The 24,528-nt window shown below is 38.6% G+C and overlaps 1 protein-coding gene across 7 annotated transcripts in view; it reads right to left on the bottom strand.

The window, feature by feature from the left end:
* The window catches only part of dscamb (Down syndrome cell adhesion molecule b), a 116,265-nt gene extending 109,928 nt beyond the window's left edge, over positions 1–6,337 (bottom strand). For all 7 annotated transcript variants that reach the window (XM_086080454.1, XM_086080456.1, XM_086080455.1 and 4 more), the window contains exon 1: positions 5,669–6,337. In XM_086080454.1, the coding sequence (XP_085936580.1) occupies positions 5,669–5,711 (43 nt within the window). In that variant the 5' untranslated portion in view covers positions 5,712–6,337. The remainder of the gene's footprint in view (positions 1–5,668) is intronic.
* Positions 6,338–24,528: the final 18,191 nt, after the last annotated feature.

Below are 24,528 nucleotides of genomic sequence, written 5' to 3'. Positions count from 1 at the left end.
TACAACTACCTTGGTTTTAAGTCATAGCATTTGTGCCACGGTTTAAAAATAAAGAGCAGTGTCAGGAAAACGAAGCTGGGCCCATTTGTCTTTGTGTCACTCTGTCTATCCAGCCTTGCATCTTCCATTATCTTGAACTGTGGAGCATCACACACCCAAGCAGGCAAATATCTCCTGAAAATGAATTTGAAAGTGAAACTTACAAAGCTGGAACTGGTGGAAAACTAGAAGGTCAAAGAGGGACACCGTGCGTGCGTGCGTGCATGTGTAATTGTTGATGTGACGGTGAACATGCACGAGTAGCAGCATCCCAGGCACACACGTTACGCACAGGCCCGAGATCAATTCAGCCTTGGGCCTCAGCGTGTGTCGAGTTCAAAGCCCGTGCCGTGGTACGTGCAAGACTGGATTAAGAGGCAGTATTTATGAAGTCTGGCGCCAATGTTTGTCTTGGTGGGTGATGGATGGCAAACTCATCACACTTCCACCACCTGTCCTCCATAATGAACAAAAGTTCATCTGGTACACAACACAAGGACTGTGGGCCTGGCACACAGACAGCAACATGAACATGTGCCGTATTATCACTCTTCATATTTTCCATTTTAAACTAGGAGAACTATTGCTAAGATTTAACCTATTGTTTTCAATGACTATCTTTTGTAAATTGATCTAGGTACTTTCATTTTGGAGTTTACTCGAGCCTTAAGTGGAAGACGACCCAAAAATGTTCATTGCAATAATGTTGTTTGTGCCCTCACTAGTCTAAACACGGCATTGTGACTAATATCCACCTGTCTTTGACCATCTCAAGGTGCGGCCATTTTGCCGCTTACTGTCAACTAAATATGACATCACAGTTGCTCAGAGCTTAGGTTACAACCAGTCTCGGCTCGCCAGTTTTCTGAGTTGGTCATGTGACGTTCACAAGCTGAGCAACATATTATTTTAAAGAAGGAAACATTTGGGGTTGACTTTCACATTTGATTACAATGAACACTGGGGAACACAATCTTTGTTGAATCAGGTCTCACAGCTATTTGTAATACATTTTTCATGCGGGATCCAGAACTGATCTCAGTTTTTCTCTATCACGTCAAATTTATGATGTATAGGATCCCTGTTTTCTTAAAAATGAAATAAATGTGTAGGTGTGTAAATTAGCTTTGAGGGTAAAAGAAAGCATAGACGAAATAGAACTTACAACGGTTTGTGCGTCGCTACAAGGTTCAGAGAAAAGCAAGCACTAATGTCACGTAAGGTGCGGATTAGGACCCCGTTTGTGGGTCTCGATTGTGACTTCACAAACAAGTTGCCACGTACGTAGCTAATTCCAGTTAATCAGCTCTTCTTACTACAGTCTTACTACAGTTTATCAGTGGAATTTTGCTTATCTGAAGAATTTTGCTTATCTATAGAGATAAAACAGCAATTTTAGTAGAATCAGCATGTCAATTTTAGTTTTGATCTGCATACAAATCTAACTCAATTGATTTCTTATCTCCAATCTGCTTCCCTTGCTTTGAATATTCTTAACTCCTGTTTTGCTAGGAGTGTTTTATCGAGCAGAATAATGTTCGTCAACTTCCCATAACCGATTTCTTGCTGTTTTCTCTCGATCCCCACTACAGTACCTGCGAGTATAGCGCAGCACACTAATATGATATGTCACTTTGACAGGTGCTGAACGAATGAAAAGCATCCTCTCTGCTGAAAAGCCAGCCTGAGAGGGGGAACCCCCGCCAGATGTACTACAACCTCACTTTGCACGCATGATCAAACACCTACATCTGGCTGCTGAGGGCTTTTCTGCCTCAGCTTCTTTCCACGCAGATGCTAAATGATATCGTTAACATTTTAATGCAAGAGACATTTACACGCCGGCCTGTGCAATTACACCTCCGATTTGCTGGAATCCAGACAGACACAGTATGATCAGTAATTAGATTTAGCACTGGATGGAGCACGCGCGCAAGCTAGCGGCCAAAGCTTGCACCTAATTGGAGTGCTAGATGGGCTCAAGGAGGCGCCGTACAGTAGAGTAGCCCTCATTATCCCACTAGTACCAATGAACTAGGGATATCAATTATGATCACACATCAGGGTCTCCATTACCCAGCATTAGCAGCCTTTTCAGCTGGAATCACACAGTGGTAAAAATGCAACTCAACAGGCCCTCTCAAAACACACACAAGTTAAGTGGGTTGGTATACTTAGTCCAGTCCATTAGATATTCATATCGGAGCAAAGCGGTTCAAGATGATCTATCAATTGACTGTGTGTTTTTAAACATGTAATTAGATTTCATGGGCAGCGATCTCACGTCTGCAATCAAGCCATAATTATTTGCTAGTAAACATCCTTAATGTGCAGCTGGTCAGGTTTTGCTTTATTGCTCTATGACCAATGTAGACATCTCTGCAGTTCGACCTAATTGGGTTCTCATTGCTCTCCCTTGCCTGGCTACTTGTAGATTAGTGCCATGCTGCTTGGCCAAGTTGACTCCATCTATCCACTCCAGCCCAAGATGGCGATTCGGCTTGCAAATATGAGGTTTATGACATATATGAGAGTTTTCATATTTTTTTTGCTCTGAGAAAAGGTCAGCGATAATTGAGATAAAAATGTGATTGCATGATCCCTTGATCTCTGTCTAATTTATCTTATCGAACACATACGTGATTAAGTCTTTAAGCGTCAGATTAAGCCTCATTCGTGTGACTACATTTCATCGCTGCTCCTCTTTACGTCTTTGCAGCGAGAATGTGAACATGGCATTTTAGCTTGATACTGTTTTGCCTTGAGGCAGCTCTCAGGGAAATATGGAATTTGTTTTCATTCGTGTAGAATATTGATGGCTGAATCAGGTCATTAGTAGACTGGAAAAAGACAGAAATACTATTTTTTTGGGGTAAATACTGTAGGTCTTCATATTCATTTTTGAAAGCTGAAAATTAATTAATCAATTAATTGAGGCCGCATCTACATGAACACAGATATTTTTCTGTTCACCTAAAATCAGAGGTGTCAAATCCTGGTCCAGAGAGTAATAACCCTGCCACAGTTTGGCTTTAGCCACATGTGCATCTACTCAGGTAAATGAGCTCCCAGGTGCCGGTTGAGTAGAAGCACCCGTGGCTAAAATTACCGCCAAGGAAGAAGAAAATATTTTGACTATTAATATTCCATTTGTCTAGAAATACTTGTAGGTACACCTATGCAGAAAAACTAACACTCCTTGTGCACTCTCTAACGATGAGAGCAGAGAGCACCACTGCCACCTACTGCAGTGGATGTGCAATTACACTTTATTCTAGTACAGAAAACCAAACATGTTCCCCGAGGTCACACGTGCCCCCGACTGGCATTGCTGTTTTTAATCAGAGGGAGAAAACAGCGGATTTTTTTGGGGGGTGGTGAGAATGCCGCTCTTTCGGTCTGTGGGGGAATAAATGTTCATGCGTATAGCAATATCTTTAAAACAGTATTCTGTGGGCACTTGATTTTTTTTTTTTGTAGCGCATATACACTGCATGGGATCCAATAAATGGATTGAGAAAAGAAAAAAAAGAAAAAAAAAGAGATGATATAGTCTTAATTCGGTCTAAAAACAAAAGCTCCTCATTGTTCTGAGAAGTCATGATTAGCTCCTCCTACTGAACTCAAAATCCAATGTCGAAAAAAACATTGAACATATTAACATATATAAAGATGGTTTGTATTGTAAAATGTATAGTTATGTGATGTATATATATATATATACATATATATATATATATACATATATATATATATATATATATATATATATATATATATATATATATATATATCACAGTATGGTTTTCTATACCCTTTATGGTGAATGTTGTTGGACAGCCATTAAGGAGGTTACCATAGAGACGGGCCAGTGAGCATGTGATAGGCCTAACTGTGAAACAGCAAGAATTGTCTAGAAACCAATCATTGTGCTGCCTCCTGTCTACAAGGTCATTCATTCAGTCTGACAACGCCTGCTCAGCCAATGAGCAGCTCATTTTCAAGCTAATCAACAATAAAGCAGATCTCCTCTAAGGTGAAATCTAATAAAAAATGACAACACCAACAGCAAATGATGAAACATGATCTTCTTTTTAAAAGAATACATAATAATAATAATAATAAACTGTGACAAGTACATGGCAGCCAAATTCCTATCAGTTGTTTGCCACAGGCTGGTTCAATAATCCCTCACGCAATAAAATCCTGAATCTTGCATAGCAGGTGATGTAATGTCACAGTCCGATGATGATGATTGATGAGGGTTCCTTATTGTTCTTTTATGAGTTTCAGTACAAGCTGAAGCAAAATACAATTTTTGTCAGTGTCAATATATACGCCACTGCATGAAAAAAAAAAAGAGGCAACGCCGAGACCAAAATCCATTGCGAAGCCTTATTTTATCGTCCCAGGCAGAAGGAAAAATCCATTTTAGGGACACACCATATCACACCACGGCTCCTCAATGCGGCTCAAATGTATTCATACCTGTAAAATGCCCCATTCACCACAATTCAGCTTTGTGCATTCAGCTTTTCTTGACCCTCCATTTTGATTGTGTGCAATTATGTGAAAATCTAAGCCTCCATGTGTTTCCGCGCAGACATTTTAGCATTCTTGCTCTTCCCCTTCATCGACCCTGCCTTTCGTACACACCCAGGCAGCCATAATCCCTTCCTTGTAGAAAGGACGCTGGCCAATAACTGAATGCAATAAACTATCAATTTTCTTCTATTGATTTTAGAAATGAAAATTCCTGACACAAATAAGTGTGCATGGCATCCGCCACATGCATGTGTGTCCTCACGCAAATATGCAGGTCTAAGAAAACAACAAGCAAAGCTGAATGCATTTCAATGGAGAGGGAGACTTTTGGCCATTTGAATAGAAAATGCAGGTTTAGTGTGTGTTTCAAACTTGCCCTAAAAATCAGATGAATGTGACCTTTGTGTTACGACATTGCACTTTAGTTTGTGAATACTAATAAAATGGGCTGTTTTTCCCCCCTCAAATAGAAAAATATAAACATTGACAAAACGTCACTGATGAAGAAAAAAACGGAACAGTAAATTAGGATTTTATTTGAATGTTCTATAAACGCCACTATCTATTAGTTGTTGTTTGTTTTATGTGCTGACATTTTTCTCTCTTGTTAAAATGCAAATTTGAGTAAATGTTCTTTAGAAAGGACAGTGGCAAATCAAATGTTCATTAATCGTGTACGTCACGTATTACTAAGGGCCACAGTGGCGCTGAGGAAATATGTAGCATCAACAGTTCACCATAGAGAAAGACATGAAAATGCATTATTTTCATGTAGAAGACCAGACATAAATGTAAAATTACGCCATTATTCAAACCCAACTATTGATTATGATCCCATATAGATACAATTTGTCTGATTAGGCCATCTATTGGCCAGAGGTGCATTTTGGTGGCCAGCTTGAAGGGTTTTATTTGCATCTTGCGCCTGCTTCACCTTCCTTTTATCAAGGGTGTCAGCCTTTTGACAGCCATGCAAAATCCATTTCATGTGGGTCACATTCATCATGCCTCACTAAATGTGTCATACGCATCAATAATAGAAACAAACATTTAAAAAAAAAAAAATGAAAAGGGTGAAACTTACCATTCAAGATGCTCTGGAACAAGGTTAAAGCCAATATCCACATGCCCTGCTCCGTTCAATCCCCCCCACAGCTATGCTTTCTCTTCTTCCTCACACCGGTGCCTTCCTGGGGTTCTCTTCAGAGCGTTTAGGGTGATGTCAAACATTTGTCTTCAAGCAAGCCGCCCCGAGTCTTGTACTTTTAATTTCTCCTTGCTACTTTGTTTTTGCCCCACTTTTGGAGCGTCAACGTGCCTGGTGATTGTCTCGGGGAGAGCTGTGCACACTCTCCTCTGCTCCGCGCCTTGCTGCTTCTCAAAAGGATGCTGAGGGGGTGAAGCCCAGGTGTGTGTGCGCGCGCGCGCGTGTGCGAGCGTGTATGTGTGATGCTGAGTCAGAGGCGTGCGCGAACAGATCATTTAACACCAAACGTTTCAACTGCCTAAACTCAATTTAACTAAAAAAATAATAAAAATAAAGAAAGGAAAAAAGTCCGACGCTTTAATTACCTCAATTAACTAACAGGTTATGTTTTGGGGATGGAATTAAAGGACTATAAATAAACTAGAAAGAATAAGGTGTTGTGTTAAGGTAATTGTTTTGTGCAGGGATTCCAAAGTCAAATCATCTTCATCGCCTCTGTGCGTCCAGCAAGAGGCGAGCAAGCGCATCTTCCCTGCTGCCGCTCTCTGTAATCGCACCGCACGGACTCTGGGAGCATTACATTGAATAAAACCCTCTCCCCCCCCCGCTCTGCCCCTGCAGACGCTTTAATTCCTCATTGCCTTAAAGGAGCAGAGGCGGATACCGGTCGCGTCCTGAGGGCAACACGCCACTGGAGACGACACTTATTTGCATTAAAGACGCGGCTGCACCTGACGCTGTGCTCAGAACAGAAAAGTTTTTACAGGCGAGAATAAAGTGCCTCGCGATTAAAACCCCATATTTTCAAAAGCCTCCTCGTCAATCACGTGATCTTCTGTAGGCCACTGTAGTTTATTAAGAGTTTAAATAAACACATTTGACTGAACCTTTATCACTGCCTGCTCGTAATATACAGTCGTGGTGGGAGATCCACAGGATGTGGAGCATTTATTAACATCTACCAAGTAGCAACACACTAAAATCCTAATAATTCCTCATTTTTGTTGTTGCTTTTAATCGCAACTCATTGTTTACGTTGTTAGGTAGCAGTTAGCTGATGTTATTATGTATTTGTTTATCCTATAGCTATAGGAAATGTATCACATTGTTATAGTTCTCCTGCATGGACTACAAGACCACACACGCCTCTCTCTGCACTGAACCTAAATCGATTAAACCTCATACATTTCTTGACAATCATATGTCATAAGTGACCTCACTATTCTAAACATGACATTCTGATTAATATTACATTTGTGGAATATGAGTTATGAAGCAAAATCCAGCCATTTTTATCCATGTCACGGCGCGGCCGTTTTGCCACTTGCTGTCGACAAAAGATAAACCAAGCACAACTCACCTGTTGTCTGAAGCTGAGCTGTGATTGGTTGTTACCTGAGACCTGAGCAACACTGATGTCATATTCAGTTGACAGCAAGTGGCAAAATGGATGCCTTCTGATATTGATAAAAACTGCTAGATTTTGCTGCTTCACTCATATTGCACTAACACAATTTTAACCAGATTAGCATATTTAGACCCCCTTAAAATAATAATATAATTAAAAAAGTCTTCTTTTTTTTTTTTGCAATTTTTTTAATATATATATATATATATATATATATTTGCCTAAATCATCTCCTCATGATGCAAATGGTTTAATTTGTTGTGTTTCCTGAAAAATCTGAAAAAAATGACTTGGGGGGTTGACTTCCCCTTTGATGAGAGGAGCCGCTTCGTTCGGCCAGAAGTCGGCCGTGTTCCCTCCCACAATGGCACGAACGCTGCCTGTTTCTGCGCGAGTCTAGCAAAATCCCAAATGAAAGAAAACGCCACATATGCACACAGTTAGTCTGTGCTTTGCGCTAGACTTGGGCAAGAAAATAGGGCCCATGGAGTTCAAGTCAAATCGAGTCTAATGGATGTCAAGTCAAAGTCCAAGTAAGTCTTAAATCGACTCACCTCTGCGTTTTAGGACTGACTGGATTAGAAAATTCCAAAGTGAATTAAGGTTAATTTCAAGGTAGAACCAATACATTTTAATAGCAAGCAAGAGCTACCAACGTAATCTAGTCTTCGAAACACAATTTAAAGACCGTTTGCACAACATGAGATTCAAGTCTACGTTCTGCAATGCTAGTTTGTTTCACCAAATGAAGGAGCAGTCCAGATAGCCATAACACTTTGTTATGATTACAAATTTAAAAAAATGTCCTCTAAAAGGTTACAAGATATTTAACACAATGGCAATATTAACGTTGACTGATCCTGGCCAGAGATTTACAAGGACATCCAATGTCAAATATCCAATGAGGTGCATTTTAATACAAATGTGAAGAAGAATATACAATTATTTAAAATGATATCCTGGATTCATTTAATGAAAGTGGTAAATCATTTAGCAAAAAGAAAGCATGTATACAGTAGTAATGGTTGCATAAAATGCAGGGTTAAACCGAAGCATCCCCCACCCGTCAGGCACACGCATCATGCACACATGCATGCTCCGCGCTGCCTCGCTCGAACCCCATAATCCAGCCAGCATCGGCAACGCCACCATCCCTCCATTTTAATGCCTGCCTTGAAGTCAAGGGTGTAGCTGTAGTAGCCGCAGAAGCCCGCGGGGCCTGTCCACAGAGCTGGGTTACACTCGATGTGATATTACCAGCAGGGTAGTAGTCTGCATCTCATTCTCTATTCCACATGACAGAATATACGGAGAGTCATGTTTATTTACTGCAGGATATTCACGGTCTGAACTCACTTTAAGGCTGAGGCAAGGGTGCTCTGAAAGAAAAATAAACAAAGGATGTATAGTAAACAAATTCACAGCATTGTCTGCCCTCATTCTGGTCCCATCCTTGCGTGTTCTGATGTACACAAATAAAACATATGCATTGGTTTAAAGGAGCTCGTATTTATGTTTCCTGCCCAGACTTTTCAGACGCGTTGTGGAGGTTATGTCCACCGCTGTTTTGAATACCTTAAAAATACAAATGATTCCTAAGCCATTAAATAAAGCCAAACAGCTTGAATTCTCAGCGGCAGAGAGGAAAAAAGAAGCCTGGGCAAATCAGGGCAGTGGGTCAAGGATCCTGCCTCTTGCCTATCATTGAGAATAGATTAGAGGCACAGTGCTGTTGTTTTAGCTCTATATTTTTGGGCATTGCAAGCTAGCAAGTTAGTTTAACTTGACCCAATGTTTTGGGTTAAATAAATTAAAAACTTGGGTCAATTCCTTTTTTTATCAAATCCAATCGGGGAAAAAAAAACTGGTTTGCTTTGTTGGTTATTAATTTAATTAATTGAATTGTACTTTTTGGGTAAATAACTCATAGTTGGATCAACACATTTGTTTACCCAATTCACTTGGATTATTCAACTAACCAAAAAAATTGTCTGAAACGAATAAACCATTTTTGAAAAATCATGGGGAGCTCTGTGGGTTATTAGTTTAATTTGACCCAACTTTTTGAGTTATTTGGGTCAAATTAAACTAATAAACCAAATTGAACTAACTTTTTGGGTTAAATAACTGGGTCGGACTGGGTCGTTTCAAATAATATATATTTGAACTATGGAATGTGGCATTATAAGATAATAATAATAATCCAACGAGGGAAAACAACAGCAACTGTGGATTCAAGGGATTGAAAAAGGCGTCTTTGGAATTACAAGGTGCCATCTGACATTTTGGGGGACATGAGGCATTGCTATAATCCAGCTCAGTAAACAGAATCATGTGAGACGCTGAAATGCAAGACAAGCTGTGAAGAAAAATGAACAGAATTAAGCGGTACGTCAAAATTCAAACGCTCTGAAGCACATTTAATTTTAAATGTTAACAAAAAACTGCTAACGTTAGCTGCTTCAGTTAAATGCTCACGATCCAGCTGTCGAGTTGTCTAGCTTACTGCTATCAAAGGTAGACTACTGTATTGATTTTAGATTTTACAGTTGTTAACTTTTAGTACACTCGTGTGACTGAAATGAGACACCTTGGTCATTTGTCATTAAAGTTAAGAGAGTGTTTAAGAGTGTTACTAAAAGCATAATGGTTTACTTAGTTTTACACATATAACAATTATGAATGTTCTGAAGATGCAGCACTGTCTGTACAGGTAAACTGATTGATTGCGTTTCAGTTTGTTTGTTTTTTTAAATCCTAATATAATGGAGGGTGACACGCATCAAATAATGGATTTTGTGTGACCTTTACGGTTGCGCTACGTGTTATTTGGGGGCTGCAATGCAGTCTTGTTGCACTTCAGTACAAGCTGCAATAATGGTTGCATTTCGAAGGGGGTACTTGTGTACAGTGTATACACACATCTACGCCACTGTACACACACTCCATACGTTGCCCGGTATACACTTTTACAATGTGTATTTGACAACAAACATGGTGCAACATCAATACTGACCGATGACTTTGCCATGAACAAACCAAAGCATGTGTGTTCGACTGCTCTCTGGGTTGAGCTATAGTTGAAGAGAATGGTTGGCCCGTCATTGACATTGCAAAGATTTTAGTTTCTTATCTCTTCGCAAAATAACATGACTATCCATTGCTTCACACGCAAGCTCTTCTGTCCCTACGGAAAACAGGTGCTGAGTTCATCAATTACACCAGGAGGACAGCTGGACAACACAATAGACTACCGGTGCTTGTGATGTGAAAGACAATACCTTACACTTTCCACACCTAAGACAAGACCTTTGACCTGGTCAACAGCAGGCGATGGTATTCCGTGGTAACTCCTATTCGATAATTTTCAGACATGCACGAGAGATGCCTTAGGTTTGAAACACGTTCCAAGACCATTCATGTTTTTGGAGGACAAAGTAAAGTACCCAAAATATCCTTAGCAGACCTTCAATATGGATGAATCAACAATAACAAGAGAAGGCAAAAAAATGAATCTAAAATCAGAAGTTTAAAATTCTTCATACAGGCACAAGCTATATTCTCATTCAATATTATGGCATGGACTGTCAAAGTTTAGAGTAAATAGTTGATTCTTTTTACGTTACATACAAATTATTTTCAAAAGTTTGAGGTCAGACTGTTTCATGTTTTCCATAAATACACAGTGTTTTATATACAGAATACACTACCATTCAAACATTTGGGGGTCACCTAGAATTTATTTTATTTTATTTTATTTTTTTACCACGTTAGTCAAGTTGTATTCTGATTCATTGACTGTTATCCTCATTGGGGGGAAAAAGCAGCACTTTTCTAAAATATGAAATAAATAAGTGCTAAATGCCTTTTTCGTCAATTTCGTCAAACATTCCATTAATATCTCAGACTGAGTGTTTCTTTGTGCCTCACAATAACACACACACAGTGACGCAATGCTGTTCACATTATTACAATCGTAATTGCTTGACATCAGATCCCAGACAATAAAGATAATAGATAATAAATAACATGGGTGCTGCAATATATGAAAACACTCACAGGATACAAGCATGAATAATAATAAAAAATAAATAAAAAATGATTCAGTTTCTCTCCATATTTTAAACATGAGCAGAATAGATTTTTGGGTGGGCTTGAGTTTGCTGTGTGGGTGGGAGGGGGAGGCAGGGAAGTTCATTTTACCCCCCCAGCAGGATACCCAAACCATGATAAGTGAATGTGACAATGAGACCCTTGGGCTACTGCACAGTCTTGGACTTGCTGTGTGGTTATGTGTGTGCGCACGCGCGTGTGTGTGTGTGTGTGTGCAGAAGTAGAGCACATATGAGACAATTCATGAACCTAACACACACACACACAAGGCCACAACTCCTTGTTGTGTAAAGCATACATTGGCATGGCTCTGTTGCTCTTCATTTCACTGCCAAATTCATCACAGATGCTGCAGCAGGATGAGGCATGACAACGATTGTCATCCATCAATATGATCACGTGCAAAATTTAAATCAGTAATACGTCTGCGGGTGAGAAGTCATCTAGCATGAGAATTGCCATTGTAATGAAATAAAAATTTGATTGATCCAGACAGATGTCAAATGTAAGACAATGTCGAAACCAGGTACACATTTCACAATTGGTTCCACTTTTATCTGAATAGTATGACTGGCAGGAAAATAAATAAATAAATACACGCCATAGAAGCCATTACATTAGAGGCCGTTATATTCCATTCCTATTGTAACAAATAATCCAATCACATACAATTATGTTTTTCAAGTTATTATTGAACACAACTTACAAAGTATAAACATTTACAGTGCACTGTGGAAAAAAATCTCAATAACCAATATCCCAACTGCATAATGGTCAGGCGGAATTACTTATGTCCTTCTTCTTTTAAGCTTCAGTTGGCAAATAGGTAAGTTCTCCCCAAAAAATTTTGATAAAATTGTGATTTTTTTTTTCCCGTCTGTGATAACGATCCGTCAGTACCCGACCAACTATATGATGCCCCCGCCACCATACTTCCAAGTTGGGATGAGGTTTTGATGGTAACATAAACAACTCAGCCATCTGGCAAATGCGACAGGAACATCACAACCAGAAAAATTTGATTTAAAAAACAGCTTCTACCCACACACCATCAGCCTCCCGAACAAATGACGTCACAATCTATCAATCAATCTGTCAATCGCACTGCAATATTTGACTTTTGTATTTCTGCTCACTTGAATGCTTACACTGTGCAATACCTCTACAACCTGCAATATTTGCATAGTTGAATGTCTGCATCTTTGTACATTATATAAAAAAATATTTTTGCCCTTTTCGTTTAACAAAACTACTGTATCTATTGCTCAAATCAAATAAACTGATTTTTTTTTTTTTTATCTATCATTGTTTTTAAATTGTACTTTTTTACATTGCCTAAAGAGAATTGTTGAACCAATTTAAGATTAAACAGAGAATTGTTGACCAATTTACACACAATTGAATTAAGTTAATCTAAAGTGGCTATATTATCCCCTTCCCTCCCGGCTGTTTTGCTGAATTTTGACTAATTTTGCAAGGCTCACAGAATATTGTGTTCTATTGCTATAAAAACATGGAACCTACCAAAAGAAAGATTAGAGTCTCTTCTTTCATCAGAAAAAAAATTATATCTGTTTCTGTTTTGCAGAAATTAGCATTATAATATAAGTTTCAGCATTATTCACAAATCTATTTAGAAATGTGAGTAAAATTGCTTTTTTTCGATATGGCCCTGGTTGATCTCTTTTGCTCTGCTGCCACCTGCTGACCGTTTGTGTAATAACTATCATTTCTTCAACCGTTCTTTGCAGTTGAAAAGCTGCATCAGAGCCTTCTGTATGCTCTAGCATAAAAAACATAAAAAAACTTATGAATATGTCTTTGGGACACTTAAAACATTTAAAATAGAACATATTTATACGTTTTTGGGAGCAAATGAGCAAAGGTTTAATGAACTCATAATTAAAGCTGCATTAAGCAAGTTAAAATTTTAAAATTACAGATTTTTACACATCTATATGTAGAAGCAATGCCCTGAAAATGCGCGCTCCTTGTAGAGTTTCCAATTTTATTAAATGTTTTCACTTCCGCATTGTTGTTTTAATTTCTTTTTAGCAAGAATGTATGAATGTATGAATGAATGTATTGCTGGAATGCTCCAAAAATAAAAATTAATAAAAATAAAAGTTTCCACTTCTGCGCCATAACGTGTTGAAGAAGAAGTGCTCACCCTGAGACACTTGGGATAAACAAAACGACTGCAAGCTTTTACATTGATGAGTATGGAATCTGCCGGGAGTAAGAAAAGGACACAGCGGGAACTCCAGCACGGACCTCCCCAAAAAAATAAGAAAGGAGAAGTTTTTTCCAGCACGACAAAACGAGCCAAAATATGGTCTGATAGGCGCAGACAGAGGACTCGTGTAAACATCGGAGCAGTGACAGTGACAGTTGGCTTCCTTTCTACTCAGAAGGTAAGATATGATAACAACTATACGTCAAAGTAAGATATAAACAATTATGATGACAAATGAAGGTGAAATCAAAAGCTAATATTGCTTATGAGTGTTTAGTGTACGCATCGCACGTCTCGCGGGGGAGAAGCGGCTCTGGGGAGAAGAGACTACGTGTTGTTGTTAGCTCGTGTGCTAATTCGGCTCGCGGGTTGGCAACAGTAGCTCCTAGCCGGTTGTTTGAAGACAAATAAAAAGGTGAGATTACCAACCAGGTCTTGTGAGTCGTCACAGTATTGTTCGCAACTGCAGCGTCTTTCCAGTCAACATTTTATATAAACGGAACAGACACACGTTTCCAATGCGTTCAAGAATATGCTTGAAATAAAGACTTCATTTTTAGTTGCTTGATTTGAAGTATTATAAGGAACAAATAAATGTGAGCTTTATTGTGTATTTGAACTACAGATTATCTGTGCAAGCAATTTATTCAGAATTGCTCTATCATTGTCTTATCATTATCTTTCTGTCATTCTATCAGTTGAAATCATTTTTGCTAGTCTGTAAATAGTGGCCTCTTGCCTGAGGAGTTTCTGTTCGCTCGTACAGGCCTGCGTGGCTCATGCACAAGCATCATAGAGGCTGCATTTACTTTAGTCCAGAGGTGGCAGTCGTGTGTAAAAACGTTTCAAACTCATTGAGGCAGCTTTAAGTAAACTTAATATATTCACTTTGGATTAACAATTTTATTAAAATGGTCAACAATTCTCTGTTTAGTCTTAAATTGGTTCAGCAATTCTCTTTTTAGAGTGTAGCCCCCTCATTTTCCTTATATGGGCATATGGGTGTTCACTGTTGCTACTATATTAATATTAGGTTGCATGTAACATGCATAAAATGTAAGGCCCTTGAAATAGATTGGTAACAATGCACACTGTGCTTCAGTGGTCATACTAATTTCATCATGAGCTGAATCAAATCAAGTGTTGCCTGTCATTTATTGAAAATGATTGCCTTGCACTATTGCTGCAGCTAAATCTGCATGTAATCCTATTAACCACTATCGGACGTAGCAAAATAGTAAAGGAGTACTTTTTTTTAGTTCTGAAAAAAAACATCTTCTCTGCAGTCACACATGTTTAATCATAGCTCGAGCAACCCCACATTTTCTGCCGTCCCTCCAGCGCACCCCATCCCTGGCGTGTGTGCAGACCGGCTGCGAGTAATCCCTCAGGATGAAGCCTCTTGTTTTGACAACTTTTATGAAGCCTGGTGTCTCTTACAACAAAACACAGACTGGCCTATCAGCAGCAAAAGGTGAGGCCTCAGCTCACTTCTTTGGTCACCCAAAGGAGGATCAGGTTGCCCATACACTATGCGACCCATTAGCTCAGAATAGAAACAATCTCAATCTCTGGTATAATGACACCCTTTGTTAGTTAAGACAATGACATTGGTAAGTGATGAGGTTTATGATAGAAGTATGTATAGGATTACAGAAGTGAGGTGCTCACGTAACTGAGTTCAGCCCAGTGCACTCTTACCTTGGACTGGTCCCAGTGGTAGGCAAAAAGCTGAGGATCAATCGACGTTAAGACACAGGCGCGCTCTTTAAACGGCTTCATAAGAAGGGTGGAATGCACCAACTGTAACAACAGCAGAATTATAGAATCTCAAGACAAGGTTCATGTTGGGGTCAGAGCAAATATTTCAGTATGCATCCAGCTTGGATAAAAATGTACAAAATTGCATATATTAGTACATCCATCTATCGATTCATCCGGGGGGAAATGATGCAAAGAGTAGAAAAAGGTTACACCAGTCCTGGATCGTTTCCCTCGTATGCCATTTTTGGTCAACCAGAAACACAATTTAATGACTTTCTAATTCAGGAGCACAACTACACTGTCGTGTTGATTTTTCTACTGCACAGTACTGTGTTCTCCTTAGTTAGTTTTCTGCTTTAAATTATTACTGTAAATAATGATGTGTGAAAGAGTAGAGACAATCTGAGTACACAGTAAATTTTACTGGAAAGAGTCTATTTGGTCCCACTCTAAACAGAGTAAAATTTACACATGGAAGAGAGTAAAATATTTGTATTTTTACTGTTTGGCCTATCCCGTGAAATAAACCTAGTAGTTTTTTTTTTATTTTAGAAGGAAATGTTTGAGTACATTTTATTTATTTTATTTTATTTTATTTTATTTAAATACATAAATAAAAAAGAAGAAGAAGAAATTTACACAAGAGTTGAGGAACAAACTAACAACCTTCAGCTTGGGAGACTCTGAGCTAGCCTATTACACTCTTACTTTTTGCTAATATCCAAAAGGAGACCAAAAAACAAGGTTTTTGGAGGTACGAAGATTCACAAAACACAGTAGGAGTGGTTCACGGAGTATATTGGCTGTCTCCCAAACTGAAGTTATGTAGGTTTGTTCCTCAACCCTTGAGTGACTTAAAAAAAAAAAATTTAAGTAGTCAAATTTAGTCAAAATCTCTCCTTGCAAATTTTACTAAGAATTTCTGAGTGATGGGATAGGATTATTTGTGTAGCCCTGGATGCAGAGTGCAGTTTGAGATGTGGCCTTAAACGTTTGACTCCGCCCACATGGATTTTACAAAATGCTTTGAACTATTTTTTTTCCAACAAAATTTGCAGATTTAATGACACACTGTCTTATGACATAAAGTTATTTTTTCAAAACGCATTATGGAGCATCGAAAATGACAAACACTCAACTCTCAGTTAGTCGGGCGGAGCTAACTAAACGGTTTGCGCTCGGACGGTTGAGGTTAGCATTTGGGCTTCGGTCAGTTTTTAATTTTCGTTGTTTGATAAAAGTGTTCAAACAATACTGTAAGCGTGATGTCATAAGATAGCACATAAAGCCGCCAGGGCAGTAGTTTATTTACAAAGAAAGAAAGAAGAAGGCGCTTTGAGGTTGAAAATCTGTGTGGGCGGAGTCAAACGTTTAAGTCCGTGTGGCGGCATGCCTCGAACTGCACTCAATTCTCTTGTACGCAGTAAAAATATTTTGAATAAAATTTACTCTACAAAATTTACTGTGTGGTTCAATCAGCGTAAAATAGGTATATTGCGATACATTATAGTTGTCTAAGACCATTCATTATTTTTTTTATTTAATTGCAACATAAGACAATATTAAACTGAACAAGGCAACTTATTTATGACAGGATGTAATGTGAGACACATTGGTAAGCCGCACAAGCATATCTTCCATGTAGCGCATGACCGCCATTTCATAGAATGGGCAAATGCACTGCATCCATCCAGTAACCTTTTACCACCTCCCTCTCCATGGCGCACCCCCTTGTTCAAGCAAACCCAGTCAGGCTCCCATTGGTTAACCCTGAGGCCCAGTGGAGAATATCTGTAGCCAACCTTGACATGCTCAACTATAGAATGCTGAAGAGGACAGCATTAGGGGAGAGAAGAGAAATAGCATGCAGGGAGAGAGAAAAAACATAACAAAAGGCTGCTTGGAGGAGTGGCAGAAAGAAGATTGGAGGCTTGAGCGCTGATGGATAAGAGAAAGGGCGAGAACATTTAGAAAGGAAGAGAAGTGAAATGGTTTTGGTGATTTGCACTCTAGCTGCATATAAAGCCTGGTCTCCATTTTCTGTATGGTCTCTTGAAAAGTAGAAAAATCAATAAGTGCTATGAATGCAATTCCCACATGAACTGCATCATTTAAAATATATTATCAGACATCCAAAACAGCATTTTTCATCAATGTTATCACTATCATATTTCTGAACTGTTATGCATACTGCAATGTCATAACCCAAATGCATCATTGTTTTACAGCCGTCCTTTCCGCATCTTTCAGCCTTTTGCTCGTGAGGATGACACCATGAGCTGAAGAATCGAATCAGGGTTGTCGTTAAGATATCGGACTTCTCAGCTTCACAACTCAATCTGACTCAGGGTTGCAGCGTTGCCTAGTAACGATAGCACAATACTGACCTTATCTATGTGGTCATAAAAATGTATGAAGAAGAACCCCCTCCCCATTGCCTTGTCTTGAACCTCGTTCCTTCAAGCTCCCGCGCAGCTTTTCCTCCAACAACACTACCACCCTCAAAGCCCTTATCTCCCCCACCATAGAGCATCTAGCCACAGGATAAGCCCCCTCTACCCCTGTCATGGCAGCTGTATGCTGGGTCTTATCTGCCCTCCAGCGCCCTCTTTTTTTATTATTATTATTATTTCTTTTTATGTGGGAGGGCCAAGACTCACACACTTGAGCCTTTTGCTAAAAAAAAAAAAACACAACATGCCCATGTGCTATGTAGTTGAACAATTCATATGCACCACAACAGAAAGAGCACCGTGGTGGTCGTGGGAAGGAGAAGGATGAAGATCGCATGGTATGAAACTGATAGATCAGTGTAAGAAAAGAGGGAAACACTCAAGCGCAAAGGAGACCATGTACCACTGCAAGGTGAGTCGGAGAATCAGCCCTGGTGAAAAATGTTACTTCAGAGTGGAACTGGTGAGAGGACAGATTTGTGATATACAAGGTGAGCTCTTGCAGCCATTCTCCCAAATGTAGTGTTTTTATGAAAGTACTAGTAAGACATGAACCGCATTTCTATCGATATTTGTTCTTATGGAGCCAGATTCAGCCTCTGTAATTGGCCCTCGCCATGTCGCCTCTATCCTAATGAGTGGGGGGGGAATCCAGGAGTTGCACCTGAAAATCACGATGGGGAGTATGAGTAAGCATCTAGGTACATTTTATTTACGTAGCACTTTTCACAGAGATAATTCACAAGGAGCTCAACGTAATTAAAATGTAATCATAGGCTACACACAGTAAATAAATACGTAGATTACGTTTGATTACGTTGTGTTTTTTTTTCTCAAATTAGCTTCAAAATATACATTGCACATCAATGTATATTTTAAAGTTAATTTGCACATCAATGTATATTTTAAAGTTAATTTGAGAAAAAAAACAACGTAATCAAATCAAATCATACTTTTTTTAATAGGTTTTTGGTGAACTAATGAATACACACACACTCGCACGCACGCACGCATGCACGCACGCACGCACACACGCACATACACACACAATATTATAAAAAATTTAAAAAGAGCAATGATGATGACATGTCAAATCGGTAAAATTACTGAATGAACAATACTGAGCTCTTAAAAAAAATAAAACAATAAAAAAATAATAAAAACTTTTGTCATAATAATACACTGAAAATTCCGTTCTTAGCTCAAAAGAAAGTGCACAAGGGACGACAGATTGCAAGGTTCTTTCGTTTTTAATCTTTTGTGACAGAGATGTATGGTGACACATTATTTTCGTGCGCAAGACAAAGTTTTGGTATTTTCGCACACGCAAGAAGCTTGGCACAGATGGGTTTTTTTAAAGCGTTTTTCTGCCGTTGTGGGCGTGAACACATGCAACTTGATTCACCGGCAATTGAAGCCTTCCTCTCATTCTCTTAAAAAACTGTGGGAGAGAGGGGCAGTCCTTACGAATGATGTAATATTGGCCAGGAGATCACGGTGGGAGCTTGGAGACTGCCTTCCACATAGTGTCCTTATGTGCCCTCTCCCCCTCTAGCTGTGCAACGGCTATGCTGGTGATAATACTGTAAAATAATAGATATGATGATGATGATAATAATAATGCATTCAATGAATTAATTTCTACAATGATTCAGAGGGTTCGAAGCACACTATTGTCATATTTATGAATAAAATACAACATCCATTACGCAGAGCTCAGAACCTCTCTGCCTGTGTACCCTGATCAAATTCACCAAAATCGGGTTAAGCTACCAGCACCAATAGTTAGACGTGGTTCCACAGGTGTAAAGTTTAGTCGACTTCCAGCCAATAAATTGTCAGGGGTCTTTAATACTGTGCATTTTTTGGGCTACGAACCTCTTTACGCGGCCACTCTTTGTCAAATGAAATGAAGATTGCAGAAAATACTGCGCTATAAAAACACTAATAACACCATTTGTTATTCTTTTGCGGGCCACATAAAATGACATGCAGGCCTTTCTACATAAATACATTAAGAGCCTCATTCATGTAGAAAATGCAGACATTGCTCCTAAAAGCACTAATGCAGACAACCCTAATGAGGACAGTCGCAGCTTCACGGTCCACAACCGCAGCAACATCTGCTCTGAGGCAACCAACGCATCAGGTGGGTATCTGAACAAACACAGATGGCATGTGCGTGCGTGTGTCTGTGCGTAGCATTACAGTAACAAGGCATGCTGGTGAGGGCATGAGTAGTGCCTTGAGGCAACAAGCAGCAGGGTGGCAGCGATCCTGACTCCCATGGCGGCGTGTTATGGCGCTAGCCTCAATGACTCATCTTCATGTCACTAATGCTTATCCTATGAATGAACAAACAGATACAGATACACAGCACAAATGCAATAGCACTATCATGGGCGGGTGCGTTTGTGTGACCACTGACCAGACTGCAAGACTCACAGGTGCGGCAGTGTTTATTTGGGCAGACTAACAAGAGACAGTAAATGAGGAATACATGAGAACCAGTTAGGAATGAGATAATGCGTTAGCAGTAAATGGGCAGGTGCATGTGTTGTTTGGCCTATCTTACTTATATTCTTTCCAGGTTCTCCTCATTTGAACCCCTTTTCACCCGCAGTCGAGTACGAACACCTTGTTAGTAAGCTTGGGCTGTGGGAAAGACAGCTCGTTATGAAGAACGTGCTGTACATCAATAGAAAGTAAGAGACTTGCATAAACAACCCTCCAAAATGCATCTTTTTAACGTTTCACAAAGACCACATGGAAGCGCATTGGATGCCATGCGCGCTAATTCACGCCGATTTAACTGGATATCAAAATGTGATTTAAATGTGAAGCATAAGGCATGTCATCATGATTACGTTCTGTTCATCCCCATGTTTGAATTACTCTGCTTGCAGTGAAATGCATATTCAGCAAATCTGAGATCAGTGCGACAGCAGCGATTGGATTTCTGGGGGCCACAAAGGCCACATCCCTGTGTGATGCTAAAATAAGAATTATTGATCAAGGCAATCCTGACAATAAATCTGGGGGAAGGATTGCAATATACAGTATAATTAAGTGGTAAATTATGGGATTTCACACTGAATTTGAAGTGTGAGAGAATGCAAAGTAATTTTATATCCGCAACAGAACATTGTTGGTTAATGTGATCGGTCCGCCAACATGGCGCTGCGTAATGATGGGAAAATTAAGCTTCATGAAGCACTTATGATATTTTTTTACTGCTCTATTGGCGGTGCTCTTGGTTTAAAGATATAGCTTATTTCCACTGCATCTTTAAATCTAGAGTTCCATTAGAGAAGTTAAAAAAAAAAAAACATCACAAGTGCTTCATGAAGCTTCATTTGCCCATCACGAGCTGCAGAATTAGCTAATCTTTTTTTTTTTTTAAGAATTAGCTAATCTAATTGCAGAGTAAATGACAATAGCACTCTGAGTACATCTTAGCAGAAACACTTTCAAAGAGAAAGTTGATTAATTTGTCTTTTTTCCTCAGTTTATTTCTATAGCCTATTTTACCATCAGTAAAGTTGTAAATGATTGTATTGTAGGAGTAGAAAAAGTAATATGACAGTGAAGATATGAAGGAACGAAGATAGGATAAACAATTAAGAGAATAAAATAAGACTACAACAATATAGTCGATACCTACATGAATACATTAAAACATTTGTGAATATGCATAGGATAAACTTCACATATTAATATTACATGTATTCCCTTACTGTCAAAGTTAAAGCGTTAACAAATTAATTAATCGCAAAAAAGTATCGCATTAATCATGAATTAACGCAGCTTAATCGCACTATTGATTTTGACCATAGATTATCCTTCAGCGTGACAGCGGATGGCTAAGTTTAAGGTAGCACAGGTTGTGTTTGAGCAATAAACATAATTACATGCATTAAAGTAAAGCATTTAATAAATGTTTGCGTATTACGTTTAGAATATATGTTCATGTCAAAATATTGGGGTTATTTTTTTTCCATTTTAAATTATGCAAGTAATTAACTGATTAGAAAAAGAGGAGGATGAGCGTGTGCGGTGGATCAAACATTTTTGAAGACGTCCTCATAACATTAAATGTCAAAAGAATTAACACACTCTTCAAATTTGGCGGGGACTTTTTTTTTGATAAAAAAGTCTTCTTTTTTTTTGTTAAGTGATTAATCGTGATTAATCAAAATTCTAATAATTTTTTTAATCATTTGACAGCTCTTGTATATACATATACACATGGATTAAGCAGCGAAATGATTTATTGTAGCCACAGAGAGCATCATTAGTATACGAAAGAGGTCGCAAAAAAAAAAAGTGTATTAAATTAATCTAATGCATCAATGTGGCTATGCATCCTTCCATTTTCTATACCACTTGTCCTCACTAGTGTCACAGGTGAGCTGGAGCCTTTCCCGTCCAACTAATATTATTATTGTATAATAATATTGTAGGAATCCACAGCAATTGCACTGCTCAATTTATAATGCTGAATTTTAATACTGCTGGAGAACAGAGCAAGATGATGTTGTTCTGGTTGTTTTGTTTAGGCCAAGGAAGGCTGTTTACATATGAGATAATGTAGCCCACTCTCCTCCTCCCTCATCAACCGTAATTATCAGAGCTCGGGATTAAGCACCAATGTCCCAGTAAAGAAGATTGGCGCTGCCAAATGTAGGACCACTGCTTCTCCTGATCTGCCTAATTTGCTCATCCACAGATGATGCTGCAACACATGAGGCGTAAGAATGGAGTAGAGTGCCTTGTTGTGGCCAACTGTTGAATTGCAAGCAGTAAAGGCCTTTGGTCAAAGCAAATCGTCATGGGGCTAATCACGTAGAGATAGATAGATAGATAGATAGATAGATAGATAGATAGATAGATAGATAGATAGATAGATAGATAGATAGATAGATAGATAGATAGATAGATAGATAGATAGATAGATAGATAGATAGATAGATAGATAGATAGATAGATAGATAGATAGATAGATAGATAGATAGATACATACATAGATAGATACATACATAGATAGATACATACATAGATAGATAGATAGATGTTGCATGTGTGAGAAACCCCAAGTGCCCGTAGAATGAAATTCAACATACAAACTCTATACAGGATGGCCTGAGTTATTGAGATATTAACCCGCAACCTCTTGACTGTGAGGCAGACATGCTAACCACAACCCTACTGCGCTGCCTCACATAAAAAAAAAAGAATGCAAATTGAATTTAGCGCAGGAGCATGTCAGTCAAAGCCTTTTGAAGCTAAAAAAGACGTACATCCATGATCAAACGCCCGCTCGTGTCCCATGCTCAGTAACACAAGTAAGCGATGCATTCCATGTTACGCTTTCATCTTGATGCTTTCAGACCATGGAAACATTACGAAATCACAGGAATTAAGCAGGAAGTATGCTTAAATTATTTCATTCACAAGACCCGATGCATGACAAGCACGACACAGGAAATATGTCACAGCCTTTCGTTGTATTATTGAGGTTATTGCAAACACAGAGGTTGACTCCACAGAGCGAGAAAAATGACGGTGAACATGTGACGAGTCTAACTGTGGACTCATGAGGAATTCACAGCGAGACAGTGGCTGTCTCTGTGAGGAACAGGCAGCATACAAAAAGGCCTGTGACATTGATCTTGCTTAACCGCTGGGAGCCTCATTTCCTCCCTAAGCATTTCCTTTACATCAGAAAAAATAACTCTGAGAGATAAGGACTTAGATAACCGCTGTGTCTAAAGATTTGAGTAAAGATGAATGACAGAAATTAACACTGTTTTTTTAATATAATATGGTAGATATTTGTATCTTTTAGAAGCCATAACATTGTAAACTACCTAATACAACTAATTGTATGAAAACATAAATGCTGTTAAAATACTTAACAGTAATATTACTGCAGGGCTTGAAATAACTTTTGCTTTGCAAAGAAGTTTTACTAATCAATTATTTGATTTGAGGAACAATTATTATATATAGTTATTTTTGTTTTATAGGTTTTATTAAAGTACATAAAGATAAAAAAAATAAAAATTTTAAGTGCTTTCTTTTTTCTCTTTTTCTTTTTAAACAAGTTTTGCCACGTTTTGAAGGATGGCATTTGCCAATAATTCACATACTCGATATCAGTAAAATGAACTGATTTTTCAAAATGAAATTCACTGTGTTATGTCATTATTTATTGTTATTATTGATAATGGCTGGGAGGAGGGAATAAAGCGGTTCCACAAATGAAAGGACAAGTCAAAAATTGTGTAGCAATTCTTCTTCTTCTTCTTCTTGTTTTGAGCCAGGCCAAGATGGGTGTGTGGTTGTCCCGTAAAAGGAAAGTTGAGGATGGGGCAGAAGTCGATTCCCCGGTTCTATGCAAAAAGTTGATAAAGTCCAGACTCTTTATTGATTTTAGTTTTTACAAGAGAGCAGGAGATTTAGATTAGAGTTTTTGTGAGATGTGGACTGTTAACGGGGCACTGTGCGACGTGAATGGGGAGGTTTTAGTGATGTTCTGATGTAAAAGCTTTTTTTTTTTAATCTATTTATTTAATTGCTCTTGCCGAGCTATGTGTTATGAAAAGAATGTAAATAAGAGCGGTAAATAAATGTAATTTTTTCAAAATCAAATTTTTTATTTTCTTCTTCTTCTTCTTCTTCTTCAAGCGGCGTAACAATGGATTCAAAGCGTACTTGTGCTGTTGTGATGTCTGTAGGCTTGTTAATAACAACCAACCCG

The sequence above is a fragment of the Leptonotus elevatus genome, chromosome 7 (assembly GCF_054856555.1).
Source record: "Leptonotus elevatus isolate MCC_2025b chromosome 7, RoL_Lele_1.0, whole genome shotgun sequence".
Taxonomy (NCBI): domain Eukaryota; kingdom Metazoa; phylum Chordata; class Actinopteri; order Syngnathiformes; family Syngnathidae; genus Leptonotus; species Leptonotus elevatus.
This window is presented reverse-complemented; position numbering and strand designations above follow the sequence as displayed.